General features: G+C 54.8%; 1 protein-coding gene across 1 annotated transcript; it reads right to left on the bottom strand.

Annotated features, from left to right (window-relative positions):
• Positions 1 to 265: 265 nt before the first annotated feature.
• SH3YL1 (SH3 and SYLF domain containing 1) lies at positions 266 to 23,311 on the bottom strand. Its single transcript, XM_037528583.2, has 10 exons — positions 23,285 to 23,311; positions 15,871 to 15,981; positions 13,236 to 13,349; positions 11,603 to 11,667; positions 8,517 to 8,629; positions 7,753 to 7,881; positions 6,873 to 7,041; positions 6,312 to 6,387; positions 2,818 to 2,877; positions 266 to 1,048 (listed from the first exon to the last, which is right to left on the bottom strand). Coding segments are annotated over exons 1-10 (1,029 nt in total). The 5' UTR covers positions 23,286 to 23,311; the 3' UTR covers positions 266 to 857.
• Positions 23,312 to 24,045: the final 734 nt, after the last annotated feature.

Genomic DNA, 24,045 nt, shown 5'->3' with positions numbered 1-24,045 from the left:
GACCAAGAGACTAGAATTTTACTTTCCTCGTCAAAAGAAAAAGGACAAAAGACCAGCGTGAGGGGACAGATGTGCTCCTTAACTCAGAGGCTCTTCCCGGCGCGGCCGCATGTTCACAGTGTTGTCGACCAGACGTTGACAAAGCTGAAACAAGAGGAGCTCGGCAGCCCAAGAAGGAGCTGAGTTTCACTTGAAGACCAGCCCCAGGCTCCTCGCCCTCTTTACACAGCAAATAAGAAAACAAAATGAAGACATTCGCTTTCGCATTTTAAAAGCATTTATTTAGGGGCAGCTCAGCCGACTCTACTTAAGTTCTTAGAAATAAGCCAAAATAACATCATAAGGAGCAAATGGTAACAGACATTTTTAAAGCACAGTGAACTGTGTAACGGTGTGTTTGTTATAAACACGACATACAACTGCGAAGGCAGAGATGGCTTGGATGGATTCCTATTTTAGTGAACAACCACAACCCCAGGTATCATTTCACCTCCCATTTCAGCTGAGAGCTCATCGAGTCACTCTGCAGACAGAACTACGTGAACTGGATGCAAACCCACCCTCACGTCCCCCCCCGAAAAGTCACGTGGACATCGTGAAAGCAAATGCTCAGTGTCACGTGACCATGGGCACCACTGACCCGCCCGCGGCCGTGGAGGAAGCCACCGCTGCCGGCTCTGGGGTGAGCCCAGAGGCCTCTGGATGTGCATCACAGCCGCATGGCCTCCACACACTGGGCTGAGCATTTATGGAAAACAGAAGCATTTCTATGGTCATATTGACGTAACTGGACAGTAACTCCTGCAGGCACAGAAATAATGTTTTTGTAGTTCTCGGGGAAGAAAAGAACATAAACTTTAATTCATGGTAACGTAGTTGGCTGGAAAAATGCCAGTCTGACCTCGAAGTGTTCCTTCCCACCAATCAAAATGTGAATCTGTTTTTGATAGAACAGTGATTCTGTCTCCAGCCTGGAAAGTCAGGTCCCCTGGCTGTTGTCCCTCAAAAGAGTACAGCGCCGTCACCTCCCTGGGCGGGCTTGAACCGCCTGAAACAAGAAAAACATGTTTAAGCTTTCAAGGGTTTTAAGGGGAAACAGCGTCTGCGTAGGTGGGAGAGAGAGCAACAGCTTGGGGCTGATTCCTGGGACCTGGCCGTGGGGCCCAGGCTCTGTGCGGTGACTGCCTTGCTGCCATTAAACTCACATTATTCTTCTTTGAAAAGAGTGCATACTCAGCTACACCATTTCCTAGCTCCACAGGAGTCAGGCTGCAGATTATTTTATACTTAAGTACATTTTCAGCCGATGTTTGTGGTTGTGAATGCCTGGATTTGAATACTCTCTAAGATGTTGTGTACATTTCCACCTGAGAGACAGTCCGAGAGGTGTGTGTCAGCTGTGCTGCCAGGCACTGCCGGGCACTGAGGGGCACTGAGGGCTTCCGGCCCAGCCGGGCGGTGCCTGCTCCAGGCCCAGGCGCTCACCTCTGCTCACTCGGCCCTTTCTCTCAAAAAACAGAGATAAAGCTCAAATGAAGACATCAAGAAGCTTGTCTGCACACGTTTAACAAGACACTCAAGCCAATGTGTAGAATTTACTATATTAGGAAGAAGAACTTTGAGACGGAGCAGTTAACACAAGTAAAAGACAGTGAAATTCATGTTCTGTGCAGCCTCACAGGAATATGAAGACACATACTTCTGTATATTCAGCCACATGGGATTTAATATTTCTGTTTCATATAACTGCGCATAAACTGAGCAATCAGATAATTGTGAAGTATATCTAAGTTCAGATATAAACATACTGAAATTAAAAATAACTAAATTCTAAAACCAGTTACTTATTTAAACTCCTACTGTTACAAGAATAATAAATAAACTGAACTTAGCCTGTTAGTGACCAGCCAGCACTGAAGCGCTGCCCCAGCGTCACACAAGGTGGCACTGCAGCCCCTTCTCTCAGGAGGCACCATGGCCTGGAGAAGCAGCATCCTAGTCCTGCCCAGGAGGATACCCGCCACCACTGCAGCTGCTGGAGCCGGGCGCTGGCCTCATGGTCCTCCCGGCAACATGGTAGGGAGCTGCGCACTTTGGACTTTGTGCTACATTTACTACTAGTGCATCAATTTAAGGAATAAGGGTTAAAAGAATGTTGCAAAAAGAACAGAATTTTGATGTAGCCTGGATAGAATCACAATCAGGTAAATGAGCAAACACAGAGGAGCAGTGACGATAGCCAGAGCAGCCCAGCACCCAGTACCCAGGCGGCCCAGCACCCAGCACAGCACCCAGCACCCTGGGCCCCAGCTGGAGGGCACAGGAGGGCAGCATCACTTCACGAGGACTCAGTTCTTGGTGGTGCAGCTTCCAAAGGTGCAAATAAAGGCCCACGTGGCCCAGCCGGCCCTCTTCATGCCCACAGCCTGTGGGGCTGCGGCCGCTCTGTGGGTGTGGGGCTGGCTGGGGCCCCTGGTCTGGGGGCAGGTTTGGGGGGCAGGTGTGGCTGCCTTAACTGGTTTCAGCAGGCAAAGGTCATGGGTGCTGACCTTGCTGCAAGGCTGTGGCCAAGTAAGTTTCATTTTGAATATAGCTTTTAAATCTTTCATATGTTTTTCTGTAAAATTCCTTGTATTTGGAGACAGGGCTAAAATTAATTAATATCAACTAGCACCTCCTCTTCCTGTGACCCTCATCCTAGCTTTCAGTGAGAAACCCAAGCCCAGCCGGCACATTTCCTGGGCTTCGCCCCCCCCCCATTAGTTTGTGATTATAACACGGTTGAATCATATGTAACAAGTGGGTATTTTCATTTACCTGCTCTCTCAGGGCAGCCAGGGAGCTCCGGGTAGAGCTTGTTACCTTTGCCTCTGTGACCTGCGAAGAGAGAAGCGGGGGTTGGGGATGGCACCAGGAGAATGCGAGGCGACACCCCAATCCAGGAACCCCGCTGCCAGGAACCCCGTCCTTCTTGGAGTGGGCAGGAGTGTCCAGTGAGTGGCCCCCATGCAGGGTCTCGGGGCACCTGCCCCGCCACCGCAGACCCGTCCCTCCAGGACCAAGGACTGAGCACATCCTCCTGTCCTTGACTCTCAAGTCCTTTGTCAACAGAGTTCTCCATCGTCTTTCTTACGGACTTCTAAACATTGTAAAAGGCGTACTTTTTCGCATAATTCAATATAAATGATCAAGATGAAATCATCACAAGGCTCCGCCCTTGGAAGACAGGGCCTCCAGGCCTGGTCTCACATTGATCTGAAACCCATCCCCGCGACAGGAAATCAACAAGCTGGTTTTTTAAAGGAAATTCCGTAACGTTCCTCTTTCAGCTTTGGGTCTATTTCCAACCTTTTTGTCCCAAAGATTATTTTAGTAAAAGCTCCCATGACAAAAATTTATACATAAATTTATGGATGGACACATTCAATGACAGATCCATATCAGCACTCTTTTTAAATATACAGATGTTAAGAAAGCTGATTCTTATAAAAACAAGACAGGTATTTTACAGTAACACAGCTGAATTTTTTTATATTCCTTCTGAGATACAGGCAACAAAATTTGTTATCTAGCATCAAAACAACAAAAATAAAATATTACTTATGAAATAATAAATATTACTATTACAACTTCTTATTTTAGTGAGATAGCTATGTGATTATTAAATAATAATTAATAATATTAATCACTATCCTTATTATAAATTCATATGGCAATTCCATTAGGTCCTTGGGTTTTGACTGAAAGTGAAGACCCGTGAAGACCCAGAAAGCCTCGGCCACCAGGCTGCTGCTTACAGAACACTCTGCTGACCAAGTCAACATCCACGTCCACGCTTAGACTGGGCAGAGAGCTCCTATGTCTGGGGACCACGTGACCTGGCATGATTCAGACACTCTGGAGGCTTGGGTTTTTACTCAAGGCCGCTGTTCTCATGGCCCTGCTGTGAGCAGGAGAGCACCTCGTCTGGGGCTTGGACACCCGGCTCTGTGTCCAGTTGTCTGTGCTCATGTCCCCGGTCTCTGTACCCCCTAAGGGACGCGTTGTCACAGTGTCATGGTGTGAAGGCGTCTGCTCTAAGAACTCGATGAACATGAGAATACAGAAATAAACATTGGTAGGTTGGGAAAGAGGAACAAATATCCCAAGTGAACCTATTTTTGAAGACTGACTATGGGACCTCCCTGGGGGCCTAGGGGTTGGTCTCAGCACTACCACTGCAGCACGAGTTCAATCCCCAGCCAGGGAGGTGACCTGCAGGGTGCAGCAGACCCACCCTGTCTCCCCGCTGGTTCCCCTCAGCAGTGGATTTCAGTAGATCCGCCTATTCTGCTCCCCACTCTGTCTCCGGTGAATTTTCTCTCACACACACACACCCCCAGGCCTGCACCCCAGTTCTTCTACACAAAAATAAATAAAATAAAAATCTTCCAATAAAGGAATAATTCTTAAAAGACTATGAATAAGAGATTTGGGTAGGTGACCAGACATAAGAAAATATATGTAATTAAGACTTTCTCAACTATAACAACAGCACTTGGAAATAAAAATGGGAACGTACACCCCATTCACCATGGCAAACCAAAATTGCAGAGTACTTAGAAATACATTTAACAAGAAGGTGTAGAAACTATGAAATCCTCTAAAGACATAAAATTTCTCAAATGGAAAAATAAAATGGGATATCATCCTAGAAATGCCAAATTAATGTATGTGTATGTTATTAAAAATAAATAAGGGACCAGGAAAATGAATATAAGAAAGTGAAAATCAAAATCAACAAAAAACTATGAACCAGAGACACTTTTTGGGGGGTGGGGGGCGGGAGGGGAAGGAATAGAAAAAAAAAAAATAAAATTAATATTCAAAAGTTGTAGAATTAACATAAGTACATATTATTTTGACTAGAATGATATACTGGAAGAGGAAAGATTAGTAAAATGGCCTTAAGTTTATGAAGAGTGAAGAGTGTCTAGTAATTACAAAAAATAGAAACACTGCAAGAAAATCTAGAGAGCATGAATATAAACTTGTGTCAGAGGTGGGAAGGCCATAATGATGATCAAAAAATATAAAAGCTATAAAAATAGGTGATACATTTTATATAACTGTTAAAACTTTATATAGTAAAATACATGAAAATCAAGCTCAACAGTGATAAGTAATCAAGTTCGGTTACTGGCCCGCCCTTGCTGGGCAGACACTCTCCAGACTGAAAGGCACAAATATTCCAACAGGAACGACATGACCAATGAAATAAAGAGGCTTTTCAGAAAAGAGTAAATCTAAAATAGCAGCAATTATATGAAAAACATTTAAAGCACTTATGGGGCAAACATAATCCCATTAACAAGGAGCTACAAGGAGCCCCCAGACTCACACTTCAGGACACCCCAACCCTAACAGTGGTGGGAGGCCGGGGGGCTCATCCCGTGGGGCACCGCTCTCTGGGGCAATGCCTGGGCGGGTCTCATGTGTTCACCCAGATTTGGGGTGCACACAGCCCGCCAGGTCCGGCAAGTCAGGGTCCTCGTACAGCGGGAACAGACGCCCCTCTCAGGGAGGCCATGGCCTGAGGCGTGCAGGGGCAGCCCAGGGCCCCACCCAGAGCTGGGCAGGGGATGCAGGGGGAGGATCCAGGGGAGGAGGCCCGGTGCGGGGGGCCTGGGGACGGTCCTGCCCCTGCCTAGGCGCTCCTTCCCGGAACGCGATCACCCTCCACGTGTCCCTCCCCTCCTGGATGGTGAGTTCTTTAAAGGCAGGACCTAAATTATATCCATTTTCTGTTTCCAGCCAAAAGGGGTGTCACGGGGCACACCCCGAGAAACAGGCCAGCTGGCAGGTGGTCTCCGCGTGGGATGGGCACGGGGTGGCCTGGAAGCCAGTGGGGAGAGGAGACCAGGGGTCCAGACCTGGCACTTTATACATTTAGCCTGCAGCACATGGTGAAATTAGCATCCAGAAACACAAATGGAGGAGTTCTGCCCCAGGCAGGGTCGCTCTGTTCCCATTCCAAATCAGCAGAATAACAGCAGAAAAAGGATTTTTAAAAAATTAAGCAAGACCTTTAAAGATAAATCTCTTTGTAAGTAGGAGAAATCACCCTTTAAATGAGGACACAAATTTTCACAAGGCATAGCAATGAGAATTTTTCTTACATACTTAGAAGCTGCCAAAAATTTCATTTTCCCTCTCAAATATGTGTTCATTCTTCTGTTTGACTCTAAAGTATAACAATGTAGCTCGATTCTTAACAACATTTAAAAATTACTTAATTATAGCTGTATTTAAATTGCAACAAAAATATTTACTTTGAGAGCCAGGGTTCAGCTGGGCTTTCTGGGATGGCTGTGGTCTGGAAGACGGCTTCGGGGGTGATTCTTTAGCCTGGAGGAACAAAAACACGCACGTGATTTTAAAGCCCTGTTGGTGCTGAGGCACAGAAGGCCTTTTCTTCTAATGGGTGCACGCAGCAAATCTCTCGTCTGCACTGATCATGAAGCCGCTTAGCACTCAGGGGCCTGTGGGTCACCCTGGGCTGGCCTGTAGGTGGAGGGGGTGCTTCTGGCTGGTCCCTTCCCTCACCAGGGCCTCTGAACCCGAGGGGCAGGCGGCACAGTTGCCTGCTCTGAAGGGGGGGTTGCTGGTGAGGAGCCACAGCCCCTGGCCCTGCTGGGCCTCCACACGAGGGCTGACTAGGGCTGTGAACTGTCCTTGGAGAAATGCAATCTTGGAAAACAAAACTGCTTCTCCTTGAAACTTGTATAAATGAAATGTCAAGGTTGCACAATGTTGTCACATGAACTTTTTGCAAATTAAACTGCAGGGAAGGGGAGTTGGCGCTCACGGCTGAGGGACCAGAGCGGGCTTACTGCAGCTCTCCTCTGCTCCCTCGCTGCTCTCCTGATGTTGAGCCTCTGGCCTTCATTCTCATACTTTTCAGTGAAGGAATCGAGGATCTCATACAGGTCTTCTGCTTGGGCAGGCCGTGGCGTGCCTCCAAATAAGATGTCATAAGCGCGAATATCTTGGCAATAAAATCTAATAGGAAACATCGATCGAGAACATTTCTTTACAGACGTGGGTCTTTTCCAGAGCCACATGTGGGACACCCCTGTGTGTGTCTTGTCTCACACATGCGCCTCCACAAGTCCCTACCCCGCCAAACCCTGCCCGCCCCTACCTCACCTCTAGAGGGGACCCCCAGAAACAGCCAGCTGTGCACCCTCCTCCAGCAGCTGGGGGCACACGCATGCTCACACAGACAGGTGTGCTCACACACACGGGTGAACACGCACACTGCACACACATTCACGTAGACACTCAAACACGCGTACACATATAAACACACATATGCACACTTACATGTGTGTATAGCAAGGCTGACGCACGAACGCTTTATAGGTTTTCACTTTTAAGTCTATTATAAAGGTGGTGCCAAGATGTGGTTTTGTAATTTCTTTCACTGTTTAGTTGTATCAAAATTAGTAGCAGCCCCACTACTGATTCAGAGACCAAGAAAGCAAAATGCGACCAGTGTCGGATGCTCTGTTTTCATTTCATTATTTTGTTGTTTTCCATATTTTCCATAAACACATACTTCTACATTGAATATTTCAATAAAAATATATACTTGGAGGCAGATGGTTGTATCAAAAAACAATACACGAAAGTATTCTGTAAACGCTCAGGGATTACATGAATCTATGATTCTTATCATCACCCTTTCTTCAAACCAAGTGAAGCACTTACTTTCGGTTGGTTTCTTTCCTCTCAATCAAGCAGCTGCCCTCCAGCGAGATGCCGGCGAAGAGCCCCCGGGACTTGCAGTAGGTGAAGACGGCTGCGGAGCTCCTGAGGGCCACGTCTCCCTCCAGGTTCCTGCCAGTCGCCATCAGAGGCTTGGGTCAGAGGCCGCGGGAGCCCAGCCAGGGAGGGGACAGGGTCCTCCCGGGCCCCAGACACCCACAGCCTGCGTTGGGGTGAACCCCCCCAGGCCCTACCTCCAGCACGGGGAGCACCCGGGGGGCTTTTTACCCTGAGTATCTTCACAGAACTCAGAAGACACTTTAGATGATTCACTGTGTAACTTCTGTAAACAGTTGGCTGAACAACATTCCTGAAATGCTCAGTCAGCTCAGTCAGCGGGGAGCCTCGCCGGCCCAGGAGAGCAGGGCAGAGGCGTCTCCCCGTAAGAGCCGCCACTTCACATTTCCACAATTCAGTTAAAAAAGCCCCCTCTCCCCTGCCGATGCTGCCCTTCACCCGCTCACAGAGGGTGACCGCCTCGGCTCCTTCGAAACGTAGAGGTAAATTTCATTTCTGAGGGTCTGTGTTTGAAATATTTAGTTCTTTTCCCACAAGGCAGCTTCACCTTTTCTCACTTTATCGGCTGGCTGTGGCCTGTGAATTTCTTATTTGTAAGCAAGCTCAAACCAGAATTGCTGGATTTTAATTCGTTAGCCCCTAGTGCACCACGGCCCAGCTTTCAGCCGCTGTCCAGGGCCCCAGCTCACCTGCCCACCGGCCCCACGGCCACGGTGAAGTTGCCCCCAAGGGTCAGGTTCCCGCCTCGCGCAAAAGCCTCCACAGCTCTGTCGTAATTCAGAATCACCACCAGATCCGACACCTGCAATTGGGAGGCCGCTTATTTAAAAAGAATTATGTCTCGATATCATTTAAAATTAGCTGATATAAAGTCAAATCTATATATAAAATGTAGCAAGGATTTCAATTCACCGGACAGATACGAAGGAGATGTTTTTGCTTGAAGCTGAGCAGAAAAGCAGCTCATGTCCCTGCAGAAGGCCCAGCCTGGCCCCGGTGGCCCCCACGCCCCGTGCATCATCATCTCACGGGACAGCCTCTGAAGCGGCGGCCAAGGGCCAGCGCCCAGGTCAGCCATTGCCCTGGAGGCCAGGCACAGTGGGCGGGCGGTCACGCGTGCCGCTCCAGCTAACCCCGTGAGCCAGTCCAGCAGAGACGTGTGTCGGGGCAGGCCCTGAGGTCAGGGTCCTGCAGGCCAGGGCCCTACATTCCCAGCCCACCTGCAGCCCCTGCACACCCCACTTGGGGTCCCAGCAGCTGAGCCTGAAGGAAATCACTGACCACGGAGGCCTGCCCCCAGCCCCAGGCTGCGGGAAAGCAAGGGGACGAGACGGCAGAGGCCCCGGCAGCCGCCTCACAGCCTCCGACCCCGGCAGCAGACCCCCCAGCAGCTGTGGCTCCAGGACGGGCGGCCTTGCGGTGTCTGATTTTCCTGCATTTAAAATCTGCATGTGAGGGCCCCCCTGGCCCAGCTAAGGTAGAGATTGGACACGTGCCCAGGGCACTGGGAAGGGAGAGCTGACGGCGCTGCGCCCGGCTCCAGGCTCGGCCCCAGACGAAGCCACCGGATGTGGGCGCCGCCACTCGGGGCCGGCGCCTAGGCAGGCTTGGCCAGCCTGGGCCTGGGCGCTCCTCGGCACACGAGCACGATCGCACCGGCACTCGTGCCTGCAGACCGAGGACTGACAGACACCGGGATGGAGACAGGGAGGGGGCGACAGGCAGATGGATGGACAGACACAGACACAGGGCAGCAGAGCAGATGCGGCAGTGGCGGGTGGCACAGCCTGGGTGCTGCTGTTCTGGGGCGGCAGTTGCGATCGCCTGTGGGGTTGGCATGTTGGTGTCTCAGTGGAGGACAAGGCTGGTGTCTAAGGGATACCCTGACTCACGCTGCTCTTTGAGTCTTTCTGCAAATGCTCACGGCAGTGTTCTTGCTGCACCAATAGGAGAAGACTCTTATTTGCCAAGTGAGGCCGTACCCGGGGACCTCGGCCCAAAATGTGTCGACCCCGAATGTGCATTTAATTGGGGTCACTCAAGGCACTGGGGGCCCATAGGGTCTCGCTGGCTTGCAAAGCACTCGCTGACGCACGGCAGCTCTTATCTCCACCTCTGGCAGCCACTTCTGGGGTCACGCAGGGACAGCGCAGGATTCCGTGGCGTTTCTCACACAAAGCACGGCTGGTCACTAGTAACTGGGACCGTGTCTGACACGAAGTGGCCGTGCCCAGGCGGCTGCCCCCCACCCCCTGGGCCTCTGCAGGCCTGGCCGCTTCTGGGTCTGCTCTGCTCCGCACACCTTAGCACGGTTAAGTAAGGTGAGACTACCAGTCTATCAATTTTCTGTCTAATCTCAATTCATTTCGCCTCAGGTAAGATAATCCTGCGCTCTTCGGTGATGCCACTGCTGAGATAAAGAACCAGGTCAAGTGCCAGGAAGCCGCAGGGCCACCACCGGGCTTGGACACAGCCTGGTCCTCAGCGAGAAAGAGCTGAGAGGAGCCAGGGCGAAGGGCAAAGCAGCAGCGTGGGCACCGGGAGCCGCCGGCATCTAGAAACCCAGGTCCAGATGCGAGTAACTAGACAGAAGATGCAAGTTTGACCACTAACCCAGTTCTTAAACGTGAGAATTAAAAAAGTACCACTGCCCTGCAGGGTAAGCTGGGCCTAGGCCTCACCCCCACGCGCCTCCCCAGGCCCTTTAGTGTTAGGCTGAGGAGCAAAGTGCTGGAGGAGGGGCCCAGGGGTCCCCTGGAGAAGCCACTGTTTCACAGACTCGGCCCCAAGAGCAGCCGCTTTGCTTGATGCTCCAACCGGTCAGCAGGAGCCGAGCCCCCTGCATCGGGGAGGGAAGGACCCTTCATCTCCGCCTGGAGGGGCTGCCGGGCGCGCTGGGCAGGGGCCACCCCGTGAGACAGTCGGGGCTGGTCCTATAGTGACTGGCTAAGACCCTGTCTCAGGTCCTGGGAGGGCTCTGCTGGGCCGCGGTGCTGCTTGGGCACACAGGACCCCACTGCCACCCCAGGAGGCCCATGGACCAACCTCCCAGCCATGAGCTGGTGCAGCGTGGGCCAGAGCCACCCGCCACGGAGGGTGCTTCTGCAGGCTTCCCACAGAGGGTGACCTTCTGCAGACTTTGATTTGGTTGAAATAAAACAAAAAGGCAGCTGTGACAAGCAAAACTAGAGCCTGTTCCTCCTTTGGTGACACAGACACCTGCGGCAGGGGCAGAGGAGGCCATCAGGCGGGCGGGCGCACCCCCGACGGAGCTATGGTGACGGCAAGTGCAGGTGCGGGAAGCTTAGCGAGAAACCGGCTGAAACCTGAGACGAAAATGACTTGCGAACATCAGGAGATCTGGTTTACCGGCCACTGGGCAGCAGAGCAGCAGATGAGAGATGGTATCTCATGTCCGTCAGCCCGAGAGGCCTCCGGGCTCGGGCACAGCATGACACCGGCCTCGCCCACCTGACCAGTCTGACACAGCGTAAGCACAGACACAGCAAACTTCCGGCCATCACGCCCTGCTCAGCCCCCGGAGCCACACCAGGCCACAGCTCATAAGGCTGGAGAAGCTGCAGACGCACGGCCCTGTGCAGCCCCAACACCCGTGGCCAGCGGGGTGAGGATGAAAAATTTACTCTCAAGGAGAGCGAGGTGGCCCACACTGGTGGCTTTACGGGGAGACCCCCAAAGAGACAACAGGGGCCACCTGGGCCACTGGACAGGCCGGCAGGAGGGATGCTCGGCCGTCGGCCCGCGGGCCACTCACCTCAATGCCGAGCTCAAATCCCCCGCCGAGGCCCGCGATCCCGATGGCGGAAGGCGCTGACCACCCTGACAAGGCAAACAGCTCATCAGTATGGGGGCTAGCGTGGGAAAGTGGGGGGCTAGTGTGGGAAGCGGGGGCTAGCATGGGAAGTGGGGGGCTAGTGTGGGAAGTATGGGCTAGTGGGCAAAGGCTGGGGCTTCCTCCCAAAGCCACCAGAACAGGCGCCCCCTGTGTCTTCAGCATTCTCTGACAGGCACAGGGATTTTGCAGGTGAGGATGCTGGCAGGCATGGGTCTCACACCCTGCAGTGCGGCATCCTCTGTCCTGTCTCTGCAGCCTGCACAGGGCCGAGCTCTGGCCTCTTCGCCGGCCGGACAGGGCTGCATCCAATGTCCTCGTGTTTCGCAGGGAACTGAGTTGCAATCCTACCCCTTAGTCAGAATTTTCTCACAGACGTCAGGGAGCAAAAATTCTTTAAATGAGTTTATTGTGACCACTTCAAAGTGTTGGCCACAATGCTGACCTTTCTATCGCACATTTCTGAGTTTAAAGCTATCTTGACACTCTAAGCCTGGTAGAAGCACAAGCAGTGGGTACTAGTTTTGAGATTATTAGAATTCTGAATAAGACACCTTTCTGTATATTTGGTGACAAAGCCCATTTGGTGTGACCAGGCCCGTTTCGGGGCCATGGTGTGGCTGATACAGAAACAGCCCCGCTGAGGAAGTTGAGACAAAGCTTCAAATGTGGTGGGGGAGGACAGCGCGGTCCTGAAAGTGTTTCCTGGCTTCCTAAGTCTGATTTCCTTGCTGCCACTTACTCTGGAGAGCAGGGCTTGCCCGCCTGGGCCCAGAAATGACCCGCCGGCTGCCCTGGAGGTGTTTCCATCACAGAAACCAGTGTCTGGTCGGCCGACGCAGCTCTCCGTGGCTGCGAAGAGCATCCCTGCTCAGAGCAGGCCCCTGGGGTGTGCCGCTAGGCCTGGGGCTTTCAACCATCCCCTGCAGAGGGCAGCTGCTGCTGGGGGTGGGGGCTGGGGGGTGCTGCAGGTGGGGTGAGCCCTCAGGGGCTCTGCCTCCTCCAGACGGGACTGGGGGACTCCCCGAGAGTCCCCTTGCTGCGGGGAAGGTCCGGAGGGGGCACCCCCACATCCTGTCGTGTCTGTGGTCAGGACGGCCCAGATTCTCCTCAAATTAGAATCACTTATACCAAAAGGTAACAATTAACAGAAAGATGCATATGATTATGTGACTGAACAGCAAATGCTAAGTTGGTCCCCAAATCATTTTTGTTGGTCTGACTGCACGCAGTTTAGGCCGTGTGACAGACACGGCTTCTGGGGAGTCAAGGCGGACAGCTGATTTCATCTGCGAGAAATCAAGCATCACTCTGGCTCCCGTAGGTCAGACCCCCTCGGCACCAGCGTGTCTGGGGCTTTCTGCACTCACCGCCAACCGCCCCGCGCCCCCGCGCCCCGCTTGACGTCTACAACAGAAGCAGAAGCGACACTGTGACGTCGCGTGTCCAGATGTTTGTTTCCTGGACGACGGGACAGGCACAGACCAGGTGTGACCCCGCCCCATCCCGGAGTGGTGCCCGCATCCCACCCACCCCTCAGGCAAGACTGACTTACTCCCGTCTGGAAGGCGGGCCAGCACAATCCCGCTGCCCCCTCTCGCTGTGACCAGGAATCCAGCTCTGATCACGGACAGGATGGCCAGGCCCTTGGCTTTGGCAATGACATGGGCTGCAAGAGAAAGAAGACAGCAGGTGAGCGCCCCTTGGTCCAGGCCTGGCCAGTGAGAACCCTTGGTCTGCGGCGGTGGGCAGGCATCAGGCAGGGGCAGACGCAGGCAGGCATCTGGCTGACCGGGGTTGGCATCGGGCGGTCGCACGCACGCTGAGGTTTGCTGACAGGGCTCCTGGGTTCTCACTGAAGCTCTTAGTGGCACACACGAGCCATGAATAAAGCTCCCTCCCAGAGCAGATGGGCCTGAAGCCTCTGGCTCCTTCCTCATGTTATTTGTGAAATGCTGAATGTGGCATCGTCGGTGCTCCCAGTGCTCAGAGACCCTGCTGCTGCCAGAACCGGCGAGATGTTTGAATGAGATTTTATGGATAATCTAGTGGCAGGACAAGTAATCCAGAGGTTTTCGTTAATATTGGACATAAGGCATAATTTAAAAAACAAAGAGATTAATACCTATTAAGGAGAAACTCAAAAATGACCAACAGGAGCACGTGGCCAGATTTGGTCTGAAAGCCCCATGGTGAGGTCCACCTCTTAGTAACAGAAACCTGGTTCAAACCAGAAACATTCCGTGGTTTTGCCATTTTCAAAAGTTCTTTAACATTATAGAATGATCTGTAAGCGTGTGATCAACACAGCCACTAGTGCGATGAAAGCGGAACTCACTTTACAAAAATGTGGGTTCTCCACACCACGCCACGGGGTGCCAGCCCCGCTCGCCCGTGGCCACGTTCACAGCAGAACATCTTTCAAATAACAGGGAGGCCTGAATGCTGGGGCGATGCTTGGCCCCACGGTCACCTTCAGGGTAGCTACCATCACACCATCGAACAGTCTGTCAAGCCAAACCAGCACTCCTTCAAACACAAGAAAGGCTTCGCCGGACTTCTGGGAACACCAGATTTTTGACCCAATTGTGTCGCCATTTCAAGTTTAAATTAATAACTGATTCAAGAGTATGAAGAAGCCAATAGGCTTGCCCGCAATTAAGCCACATGTTGCGTTAGAAAACAAGGCCCACCTAGCAGCCAGTTCACTGCATGTGGCCACCCAGGGACCGTCCACCTAGGCCTCTCCCAGGCAGGGCCCTCCTCAGCCCAGCTCATGGGCTGTCGCGTGGCTGTCAGAGGCGTCCAGGAGGACAACAGCAGGTTTAAAATAAACACGTGTCTTGAGTGTCAAGTGTGTCTTCATAGGTTATTCACTCAAATTTAGGGACTGGTGATGGTCCAGCTGGCTTTTCAGTCCTGTGGACTTTTCATCTTGCTGAAGACTCACCCCTAAACCCGGCATCCACTGTGGACCCTCCCCTGGACCCAGTGTCTTCGCGCCAGGGGGGCGAGTGCACGCCCTAGGCCGTCCTAGGAACAGGTATTTTGGTTTGTAAATGTTCTGCAGATTTTATGTTCTAATACCCAGTAGGGCACCCTGTTTTAATGTAACCATAACGCCGCTGCCCCAGGAAGCCGCGGCCCGCCTGTCCGTCCTCCCACCACTCCCTGCACATCACAGTGTGGGCTCCCGGCCAGGCAGGGGGCGACCATCATCCCACATTGAACCGCCAGGCCCGTGGCCGCCCTCCTGCAGGCCCTGGGCAGCACCGTGTCCTCTGGCCCGCTGGCCAGCACTGCCTGCACATCCCGGTTTTCTGACTGAATTGTCTTCAAGTCCCAGAGCAGAGCTTCTCAGATGTGTGTGCCCATGCACCGGCCACACTGCTCACAAGTCCCGCTGCTGCCGCCGCCTGCCGCCCCTCCAGCTGAGTCCCAGCCGGCCGGCTGGCCACGACAATGACCGCTATTACCAATATTGTCATTAGAACAACAAATGCTGAGATTTCTCATATACTTAGAGGGCCGCTAAATAACTTCAGGAAATCTGGTTTAAGCAGTTCAGTCAGTTTCTTTGAGGCAGAAAAAAATGTGCATGTGGGAGCTAAGAGAGGCCCCGTACCACCTCCCACACCCGCCTCTGCGGGTGCCCTCGGGCACACCTGCCCTGGCAGGCCCCCGGTCAGCCACCCTGAGCCGAGCTGGGAACCTGCCCTTGGCTGGACCAGCAGGTTTGGGACTATATTTGGGTTAGGGACTATATTTTAGTGGCCAGGGGATACTGGTTGTGCCGGGAATTATGGAGGAATGTCTTGGTAAACCACATAAAATGTAAACACCTAGAAAGCAGAAAATAAAAATTTGTGAGATGAGATGAGTGAGTTTGCAAGATAAGTTGCAAAACCCTCATAAAGAGAGGACAAGGACAGATGGGTTTGGGGAAAGCTAAGGGCAGGTTGAGCCTGGGGGGCAGCGTGTGCCTGGGGGAGCAGGGGGTGGGGGGCAGTGAGGAAGGGGCTGGAAGGGCAGAGAAGGCTGGCAGGAGTCCAGCTAGGAAGACCGACCATGAGAAAGAGGACGCATTGCTTGCTGGGGTGACCACCTGAAGTCGGGGAGCACAGAGCTAACTGGCAAAGCAAAGCACGTGTAGGAATGAAGTAGGCGCCATCTGTGTGCTTTTTACCTACCGGGGATGATTTTATCAGGCCCATTTCTGGAAGTTATTTCTGTGAATTCTCTTAGAATTTTAGCGGCCTTTTTTGCTTCTGACTTCAAATTGGAAGGTATAGGATTATTCACTGAAAGAGTTAAAAAAGATTTTAATTAAACAGAGGTTAGAAATTGATTATGACATCATTTTGTTTACACACAATTAAGCATTAACAACTCATATCCATCCAGCAAAGGAAATGCATCGGAAATCCTCAATTATTGAACATTTCATCTCTGTTTTCCTAACAAATTAAAATCACTCTGAGATTGGAAAACCTTAAACTCTCAAAATTTCAGAAATGATAAATTCATGGGGTTCTAAAGTGCCTTAAATAAAATCTGGTCTAATCTCCCAACCATGTATCTTGTAATTTTTAACTCACCTCAACACTAATAAAAATCAAAATTGTAAGAATTAACAAAAGATGTATTTTACTACTGTTTATGACAGATGATATAAATTTTAATATATTTGCCCATTTTTTTCCCAGGAATTCTTGCATGGTCTGCACTGGTTTCCCTTCCTAGCACAACCCTGGGGGCCTGGACACTGTGGGCGTGGAGGGAGGAGCCAGGGAGTCCCTGGCCAAGCTGGGGCAGTGGCCTCCCGTGTCCTTGGGCCCAGCGTGACCTGCTGTTAGCCGCAGGCCCAGGGGCTGCTCCCGGCCCACCCTGTTAAGTGCTTGCTGTTCCTTAGAGCCTTGAGCTCAGCTCAGAAGACACCTCTGTCCTTCTGGGGCTGCTTCTGACTGATTTCTCCCCAGTCATGGGCTGCACCTTCCTGTTTCTGCCACCACCAGTGGGGAGGCGGCTGGGCACTGTGACTGTCACCTGCACGCGGGGCACCGGGCTCCCCTCACCGTGGCCTCGGGCCATCTCCAGCCCTCAGGTCTGGCTTTGACCCCCCAGCCGTGGTCACAGCACCTGCCTGTGACTTTTGGGCGCCCAAGCCCTCTCCATTTGGGCTGGGGCTGCAGTCTCCCTGCCCGCCCCCCGCCCCGGGGCAGTCCTGAGCCCTGTCTGGAGATCCCCACACACAGAGCCTGGGTGTCCAGCAGAGCCGCCTGCCAGCTCCCTCCCCTCTGGCCCTCTGCTTAGCTGTCTGCTGGCCTCAGCCTTGCCAATCCCAGAGCCAACCCCAACACCCGAGGTCACCACTGTGGGGTCTGCTGGAGCTGCCAGCACTGGGCGCCCCATGGCAGAGCAGGTGGGACAGGGCGGGGGGTGGGCCTGACTCACACACACAGGGCTGAGGACAGACACACCAGAGCCATGCGGCCTCCAACCCCCACAGCAGCGTCCCTGGGAGGAAACAGTAAAGATTCATCCACCGCTTCATGTCACGGGAGGGCAAATGCCACACTCACTGGCCTCTCAAACGCCAAAACCCCAGTCACCACAGGGCAGCTCCTCACACCAGTGGTGTGAGGCTGAAGGACGACAAACTTATATTCTGAGACGACGCACTTGTTAGAGTCAGGGCACGGGGCAGACACGCAGCACTAAGAAGGGGCCCCTGTCCATGCCCTGCAAGCCCCGACCCCAGTGCCCCCCCGCCTCGTGCCACCTCTGGCTGCCGAGGTAATTATCTTGGAATATGACCTTTGGGGGTTGTGTTCCCCCCACGACCCCCTACATCACATCGTCCCTTTCTCTCCTCCCTCCCTCAACGCCCGAGTGCTCACAGCGCCCATCACTGTCCGCTAGGCCCGTGGGCATGTCACGGGGCAGACTCCTGCTGCGAGTGCCCAGTGTGTTGTGCTGACCGGCCCACGGCCCCGAGCTTGGCTCACGCTGCCTGGACGAGTGGCCGCCCTTCCTCCTTCCTCTGGCCGAGCAGCATCCACGGCGGGCGGGCCCTGCCCCTGCCTCTCGCCTGCCTGTGTCCACCTCCTGGCCGCTGTAAACAGCAGCACGTGGGGACAGAATCTTAAGAGTTGGGATGGATGAGTCAAAAAAATCCAAAAATTTTTAAAGATTTATCACATCAGATTATTTTCTAAATGCATCACCATAGCTCCTTCGCTACGGCCTTCCCTGACACGTGGCCGCTGTCAGCGGGCAGACGGCAGAGCAAAGAACAGACACTGAAAGGCAGGGGACAAATCTGGTTTTTAATTCATCTGAATACACTGAGTTTTTCTTTTGTTTGTTTATACTTTCCATTTTGATATTTCTAGTCATGCTCTTTGCCTGCTTTTCTGGAGCCATAGTTTGCCTATAATTTTAATCACGTCTCAAATCTATACCTCAGCTTGCTGGTTTTAAAATGTCAATTCAGCATTTGCTTGTATTTATTTTTATTTTTTTAAAAACATAATACTGGCTACTTAACCTCAGGAGCATTTCAGCTAAACATACCGGAAACTCTAACAAATGCTGAAAGTCGTGTTCAGGGTGGAAGGCTCTTGCACCCTCACGGGGTGGTGGCTCTTTGCTTTGTCGGGCAACGGCGAGTCTACAGTTAAGAAAACAAGCGGCTTGAGAGGACAGCACTGGACGAAGACTGCAGATGCACCCGTGCCAGCCCTGCCAGCTGAAGGCGACCGAGTGCAATGCTGAGCCCCTCACAGTCCCCAGATCCCAGCGAGGCCCCCAAGGGCACTGCACTGCCCCCAAGGCATCGGCCCTCAGCCTCTATCCAACATTCTGCGTTACTGTCCAGGTAATACATTACATATTTGACCCACTTCAAGCTTATATTGGTGCAGGATGTGTAAGAACCAAATATTTTAAAACATGCACTTTATTGAATATTTCACAGCACGTAATTAAAAATGACTTTTAAAAAAGAATTAAAAAAATCTTTCATGATGAAAGAATATTCATAGTAACGACACATCTAAAAATACGTATCAGCGATGACATACCCACCGTGACGGTCTACCCATCTGTCCAGCCACCTCCTCCCTTCCTTCCGCCTGCTTCCTTCCGCCCACCTGCCTTACTTACAAACGCTCCACCAGAACGGGAGCGCCCTGGGGTATGTACATTGACTATTTTATTTTGTTAACTGTAATATTGCCAACCCATGTCTTAATGGCATTCGGTGAGTATCCAACAAACATCTGTTAAATGAACAAGAGACTTGTGGGGATTAAAGCTCAAATCCCTGTTAAGGGATAGAACAGGATCATTTACATAGACAATCCAGTGGATTTAGCAGCGAGTACACAACATCTCCAGACCCTGGGGGGGGGGGGCAGGTGGGCGAGTGCCCTCAATCACCCTCCCAGGTCTTCCCAGGACAGACACCCCCATCTCAGCGCTCCAGGAGCCTCGCCCCGCACCTCTGGGCTGCACTGGGGCCTGACCAGCACCCAGCACAGCAGCATGCTCAGGCTGCCCAAGCTGCAAGGGGATACCCCTACTCCCCAGGACCTCCAGGGACAAAGGGACGCCGCCTGCACAGAGAAGGGGGCAGAACACAGTCTTTCTGCTCTGGCACTGCAGTCTATCATCGGAAATCCACACCCCATCACCCCTTATCCCGCCGCCTTCATCCAGAACAGCGCTGCGGCCCACCCTGCCCAGCACCTGGCTGCCTGGCAGCCCCTCCGTGTGGACACGGCGCACTCCCTCTCACAGTCAGCACAGAGGACGCTTCCACGGTGCCACCCTGCACAGGGCAGGCACCCCGATTCTGCCCACTCAGAACAGGCCTCTTGCTTGGCTACGGCGTCCCGCCCAGCCACCACGTGCAGCCACTGTCCGACCAGGGCCGGCGCAGGAGCTGCCAGAGCCGCCACTTTCCCAGGCTCTTCCCTCTGGACGTGTTGGAAGATCCCACCCCAGGAGAAGCTGGGCGCAGTGCCAGGCAGAAGCGCACGGGGGCAACACCCTTCACTGCCAGCGTCAGCCCAGTCGGCCTTTCAGACACGGGAAGTGCCAGCGCAGCAAACAACACCTAAGTTTTGGCCACAGAAGTTTCTACCTTGAACTCTTATCAACCAAGCAGAATAAAACCAGTCAAATCAGCAAATTCCACAGTCAAGAGTTTCTGTGCAAACATCCGGCTGGGGCCCTTGCAGCCTGGTCTGTAAACACAGGCGCATGGCCAGCTTGGGAAGGCAGAGCCAGCCTGAGTCCGCAGGCCCGGTCCTGGGGCGGGTGTGTCCCTGGGCTGCAGACCAGCTGCGGGTTCCCTTCACCGCACGGACCTGGCAAAGGCCTGGCCCTCTCTTCCTGTGTGAGGCCCAGTCAGGGTGCCAGCAGCCCCACCCATCTCCTGGACACCCCACCAACCTTGGGGCCATGAGGGGCGGTGCCTCGTCATCATGAGACTGAAGGGACAAGGACAGAGGACAGCTCGGAAGAAGCCCTTTCAGTCTGGAAGATGGTCAGCCTCTGAACAGTCACAGAAGTGTTAGTCTCCTGAACCCCAAGGCAAAGCAAATCCTCTGTAACTATTGGGGGTTTTCCTGAGGAGGACTGTCAAACCTCAAGCTAGAAAACTTTGATGTAAAGTTTTCTTTCATAAGCAATTAAAATATTTAAATGTACACTAAGATGATTTTTTTTTTTTTTAATTAAGAAGAGCTGATGAAATACTGGGAGAAAACTTTTGCTTTGGAAATTCCAAAAGCTTGAGCTGAATAGAAGGTGTGAGACGACTCACATTGTCATCACAGGTAGCAGAGTCAGAGCCAGGTCACTGGGTCATGCAGGACCTGAGGCCCCTCCTGGAGGCCTGGCCACGGGCAGGTGGCCTGGGCTGGTGTCTGGAGCGGGGGAGACAAACACAGCTCACTCAGCCCCAGAGCCCCCATCTCCTGCCTCCAACAAGCACGTGTGCTCCTGCCCGCTGATACTCAGTCACAAGGGGCACCCGAGGGAGAGAAGGCATAGACACAGTTTTCCATTAACTAGACATTAATCAAATTTTTAGCTTCATACTTTCCATGAAACAGGGTAATCAAAATCCCAACTAAAATCAAAGAACCTGAAACGGGAGGTTTTTGGAGAATGGGCTTCTGGGCCCTGGCGCAGGGCCTGTGGGCAGGCCCAGCTGCTCTGGGCACCAGCCCAGTCCAGTGATGAGGATCCGGCTGCGGCAGCCCGAGCCGGGATCAAGTCTGGGGTGCAGGCTGGAGTTCCCCTTTCCACGGGGCATTGGAATTGAAAACAGATCCGTCTGATTGTGCCTGACTAGCACCAACCAGACAGTGAGGGTGGAGATGGCCAGTTGGGCTTGAAGGACTGGGGAGCAAAGTTGAGGCTCGGGGCGGGGTTCACCCAGACTCAGGGTCAGGCTCGCTGGGATCTCCCCTGGAAAGACTTTGTGGATAGACGCATCTGGAGACTCATCTGACCTCCTGGGAGAGGGTCACCGGCCGAGACCTCCGCATCTGATCTCACCTGAACGGCAGCCTCTGCTGCTCCTGCCTGGGACGGTGCCTGGGACGGCCACCACAGCCCGGGCCATGGTCTCGAGGGCACTGACTGTGGGCTGTGGCCCTCGTGCCTGCATGCTGGCACCAGCAGCATGGCCAACCTGTGTCCTGCCACCTCCAGGAGCTGGCCACCCCCCCCCGCCCCCGCCAGTCCTTGCCGGCCTCCTGGTGGGTGGCCGCTGTGGGGCCATGTCTGGGGCTGCCCAGCTCCACTTCCTGGAGCAGGTCTTGGCCCGCCCTCGCTGCTGCGCCCCCAGCACCGTCCTGAACCAGTGGCCTTTGTTGAGGACACTGGACACCTCAGACACTGTCTGGGGCGAGACCACTGGCCACCTGGGCTTTGGAAGCCCTTCCCTTCCCCAGTCTTCTGCTGGCTAGCAGGCCCGGTTGCTGCATGCCCTGAGCCTGCGTGGATCTGCGTGGACCTGCAGCCGCAAGCATGGGAAGCCCAGACCATGGCACTGCCTGGCTCCTGGCACTGCCTGGCTCCTGCAGCTTTACAGCTGGAGTGCTGCTAAGGAAGCACTTCAAATAAGTTGATTAAATCTCGGCCAAAACTCTCTAAATGATGCCATCTTTGAAGCACCATTGGAACACTGCCTTCAGCTCAGGCCTTTATCAGGACATTCTCACCTGGAGAGTGGCCGCTGGGCCCGCCTCTTGGCCCCATACTCGCTGGGCAGCCCCAGCCTGCTCTCCCGTCACCACCAGCTCTCCCCATCCACACTTCAGACCCACTGACCTCTGAACCCCAAACATTAGTGTGGCCAGGGCGTCCTTTTGGCTCCCCTGGCCCAGGCGGCAGTAGGCACAGAGCGGGGAGGGCCTTCACAGGAAGGCCGGTGGCCGCACCACCTCCCCTTCCTCAGGCTGAGGGCGGCCTGGGCGCAGCGTCTGCAGGGACGACAGATTCTCCCCAAAGACAGAAAGTCCCTGCCAGGCCTTGACCTGAGCTGCTCGCCCAGGGCGCTGAGCCCAGCATGGCCGGCTCAGGGTCCACTTTATTTTCTTTAGAAACACATCCTTGCACATCCTTGCATCTAAGGAGTGAGAACTCTCCTGGGAATGGAGATTTCTAAACGGAATAAAAGCATGAAATCGTTCATGATGAACAAAACATTAGTTTTCACCCTTGCAGAAGCAGAGGGAGTGCTCGCCCCACAGAACGCCCACAGAACGCTCACGAGAACAGCAGCAAACTGCTCCCCCACTCAAACCTGCGCAGACACTGGAGCTGCCCCTCATCTGAGCACTTTGACCTTCAACACGGTGATTTGGCAGCTACAGGTCAGTGCCCAGCAGGTGGGTGGAGGCGCCCGGGGGCAGGGCGCAAACCAGGTCAGGCGTCTCCCCACACCCCAATGAAAGCTCCCCAGGACTCCAGCAGCTTCCTGGGGGGCCTGGGCCAGCCCTCCTACCAGAAGGGTGTGGCCCTGGGACTCCAGGCTCTGGACTCCAGCCTCTGGCCCAGCACCTTCCAGCTCAGCCTTGGAGAAGCATCTGGACCCGGTGGTCGCAGTGAGGTGAAAACACAAGTCCTCAGCCAGCAGGGACCCCGCGCCCTGCAGCCCGCGGGGAGCAGCTTCATACTTTCTTAAATAAGGGAAAACCCAGCGGGCGGGCGGCCCCCAAGCTGGGAGGGCAGGCGGGCCTGGGGGGGCGCGAGGGGGGCCGGACAAGCCCCTCCCTCCGGGGCGCAGCCTGGGGCGCCCGGCCTCTCAGAGGCGGCCAACGAACCCCAGTCGTCACCGTGGGAAACGCGGGAAGCGATTTTCCGTGCGCGGAAGCGGCCTGGCCAAGCCGGGTCAGGGCCGGCGCCAGGCCCCGGGAACTGGCTGGTCTCCAGGCCGCCGAGGGCCCGAGGCCCCGCGCGCGCCGGGCAGAAGCGCGGACATCCCGTGTCTCTCGGCCCCTCACCGACGAAGCGCCCCGTCCCGCGAAACTCCCCCGGGCAGGGCGCGGTCCAGGTGAGCCTCCCAGCCTCGCCCGTACTCACTGCTGCCCGGCCGGGTCCGCGGCGGCCCCCGCCGCGCCTGACCAGGAAGAGGAAGGGCGCGCGCCGGCCCCGCCCCCGGGGCAGGGCCGCGCCGCCAGGGCACACCTGGGCCAGGTGAGGGGCGGGCCACAGCCCGCGTGCATCAGGGCCCAGCTCCGGCTCCCGCTTTCTCGGAGACAGCGCCGCGCAGCTCGGGCTGGCGGGGGAGGCCCGCGCCCCTCCCGGCCGGGCGGCCTCGGAGGCGCCGGGATCCAGGTGCGGGGACGCCCCGGCCACCGGCCGTGCGCCGCGATTCCGCCGCGGGGGCGGGCGGCGGCCAGGTCGTGAGAGGGCGGCCCCCGCGCCCGGCCACCGTGGGGACCCCCTGCCGGCCCCGCGCGCCCGGGACCCTCCGCGGCCCCCGCGCCCGGCACGTGCCCCGGGCCCGGGCACCCTTCGGCGCCGGCACCGCCGCCACGTGACCGGGGCCGCCCTCCGGGCCAGGCGACCCCGGCCGCGCCCCAGGCCCCGCCCCCGGCCAGGTGACCCGCCCCGCCCCCTCCCGGCCAGGCGACCCCGGCCCCTCCCCAGGCCCCGCCCCCGGCCAGGTGACCCGCCCCACCCCCTCACGGCCAGGTGACCCGCCCCTCCGGCCAGGAGACCCCGGCCGCGCCCCAGGCCCCGCCCCCGGCCAGGTGACCGGCCCGCCCCCTCCAGGCCAGGTGACCCGCCCCGCCGGCCAGGCGACCGGCCGCGCCCCGGCCCCCCCCGGCCGCCAGGTG

This window comes from Talpa occidentalis, unplaced genomic scaffold, assembly GCF_014898055.3.
Source record: "Talpa occidentalis isolate TD23 unplaced genomic scaffold, MPIMG_talOcc4v2.1 talOcc4.5, whole genome shotgun sequence".
Classification (NCBI taxonomy): domain Eukaryota; kingdom Metazoa; phylum Chordata; class Mammalia; order Eulipotyphla; family Talpidae; genus Talpa; species Talpa occidentalis.
The sequence above is the reverse complement of the archived record's forward strand: the minus strand, read 5'-3'. Positions and strand labels throughout refer to the sequence as shown.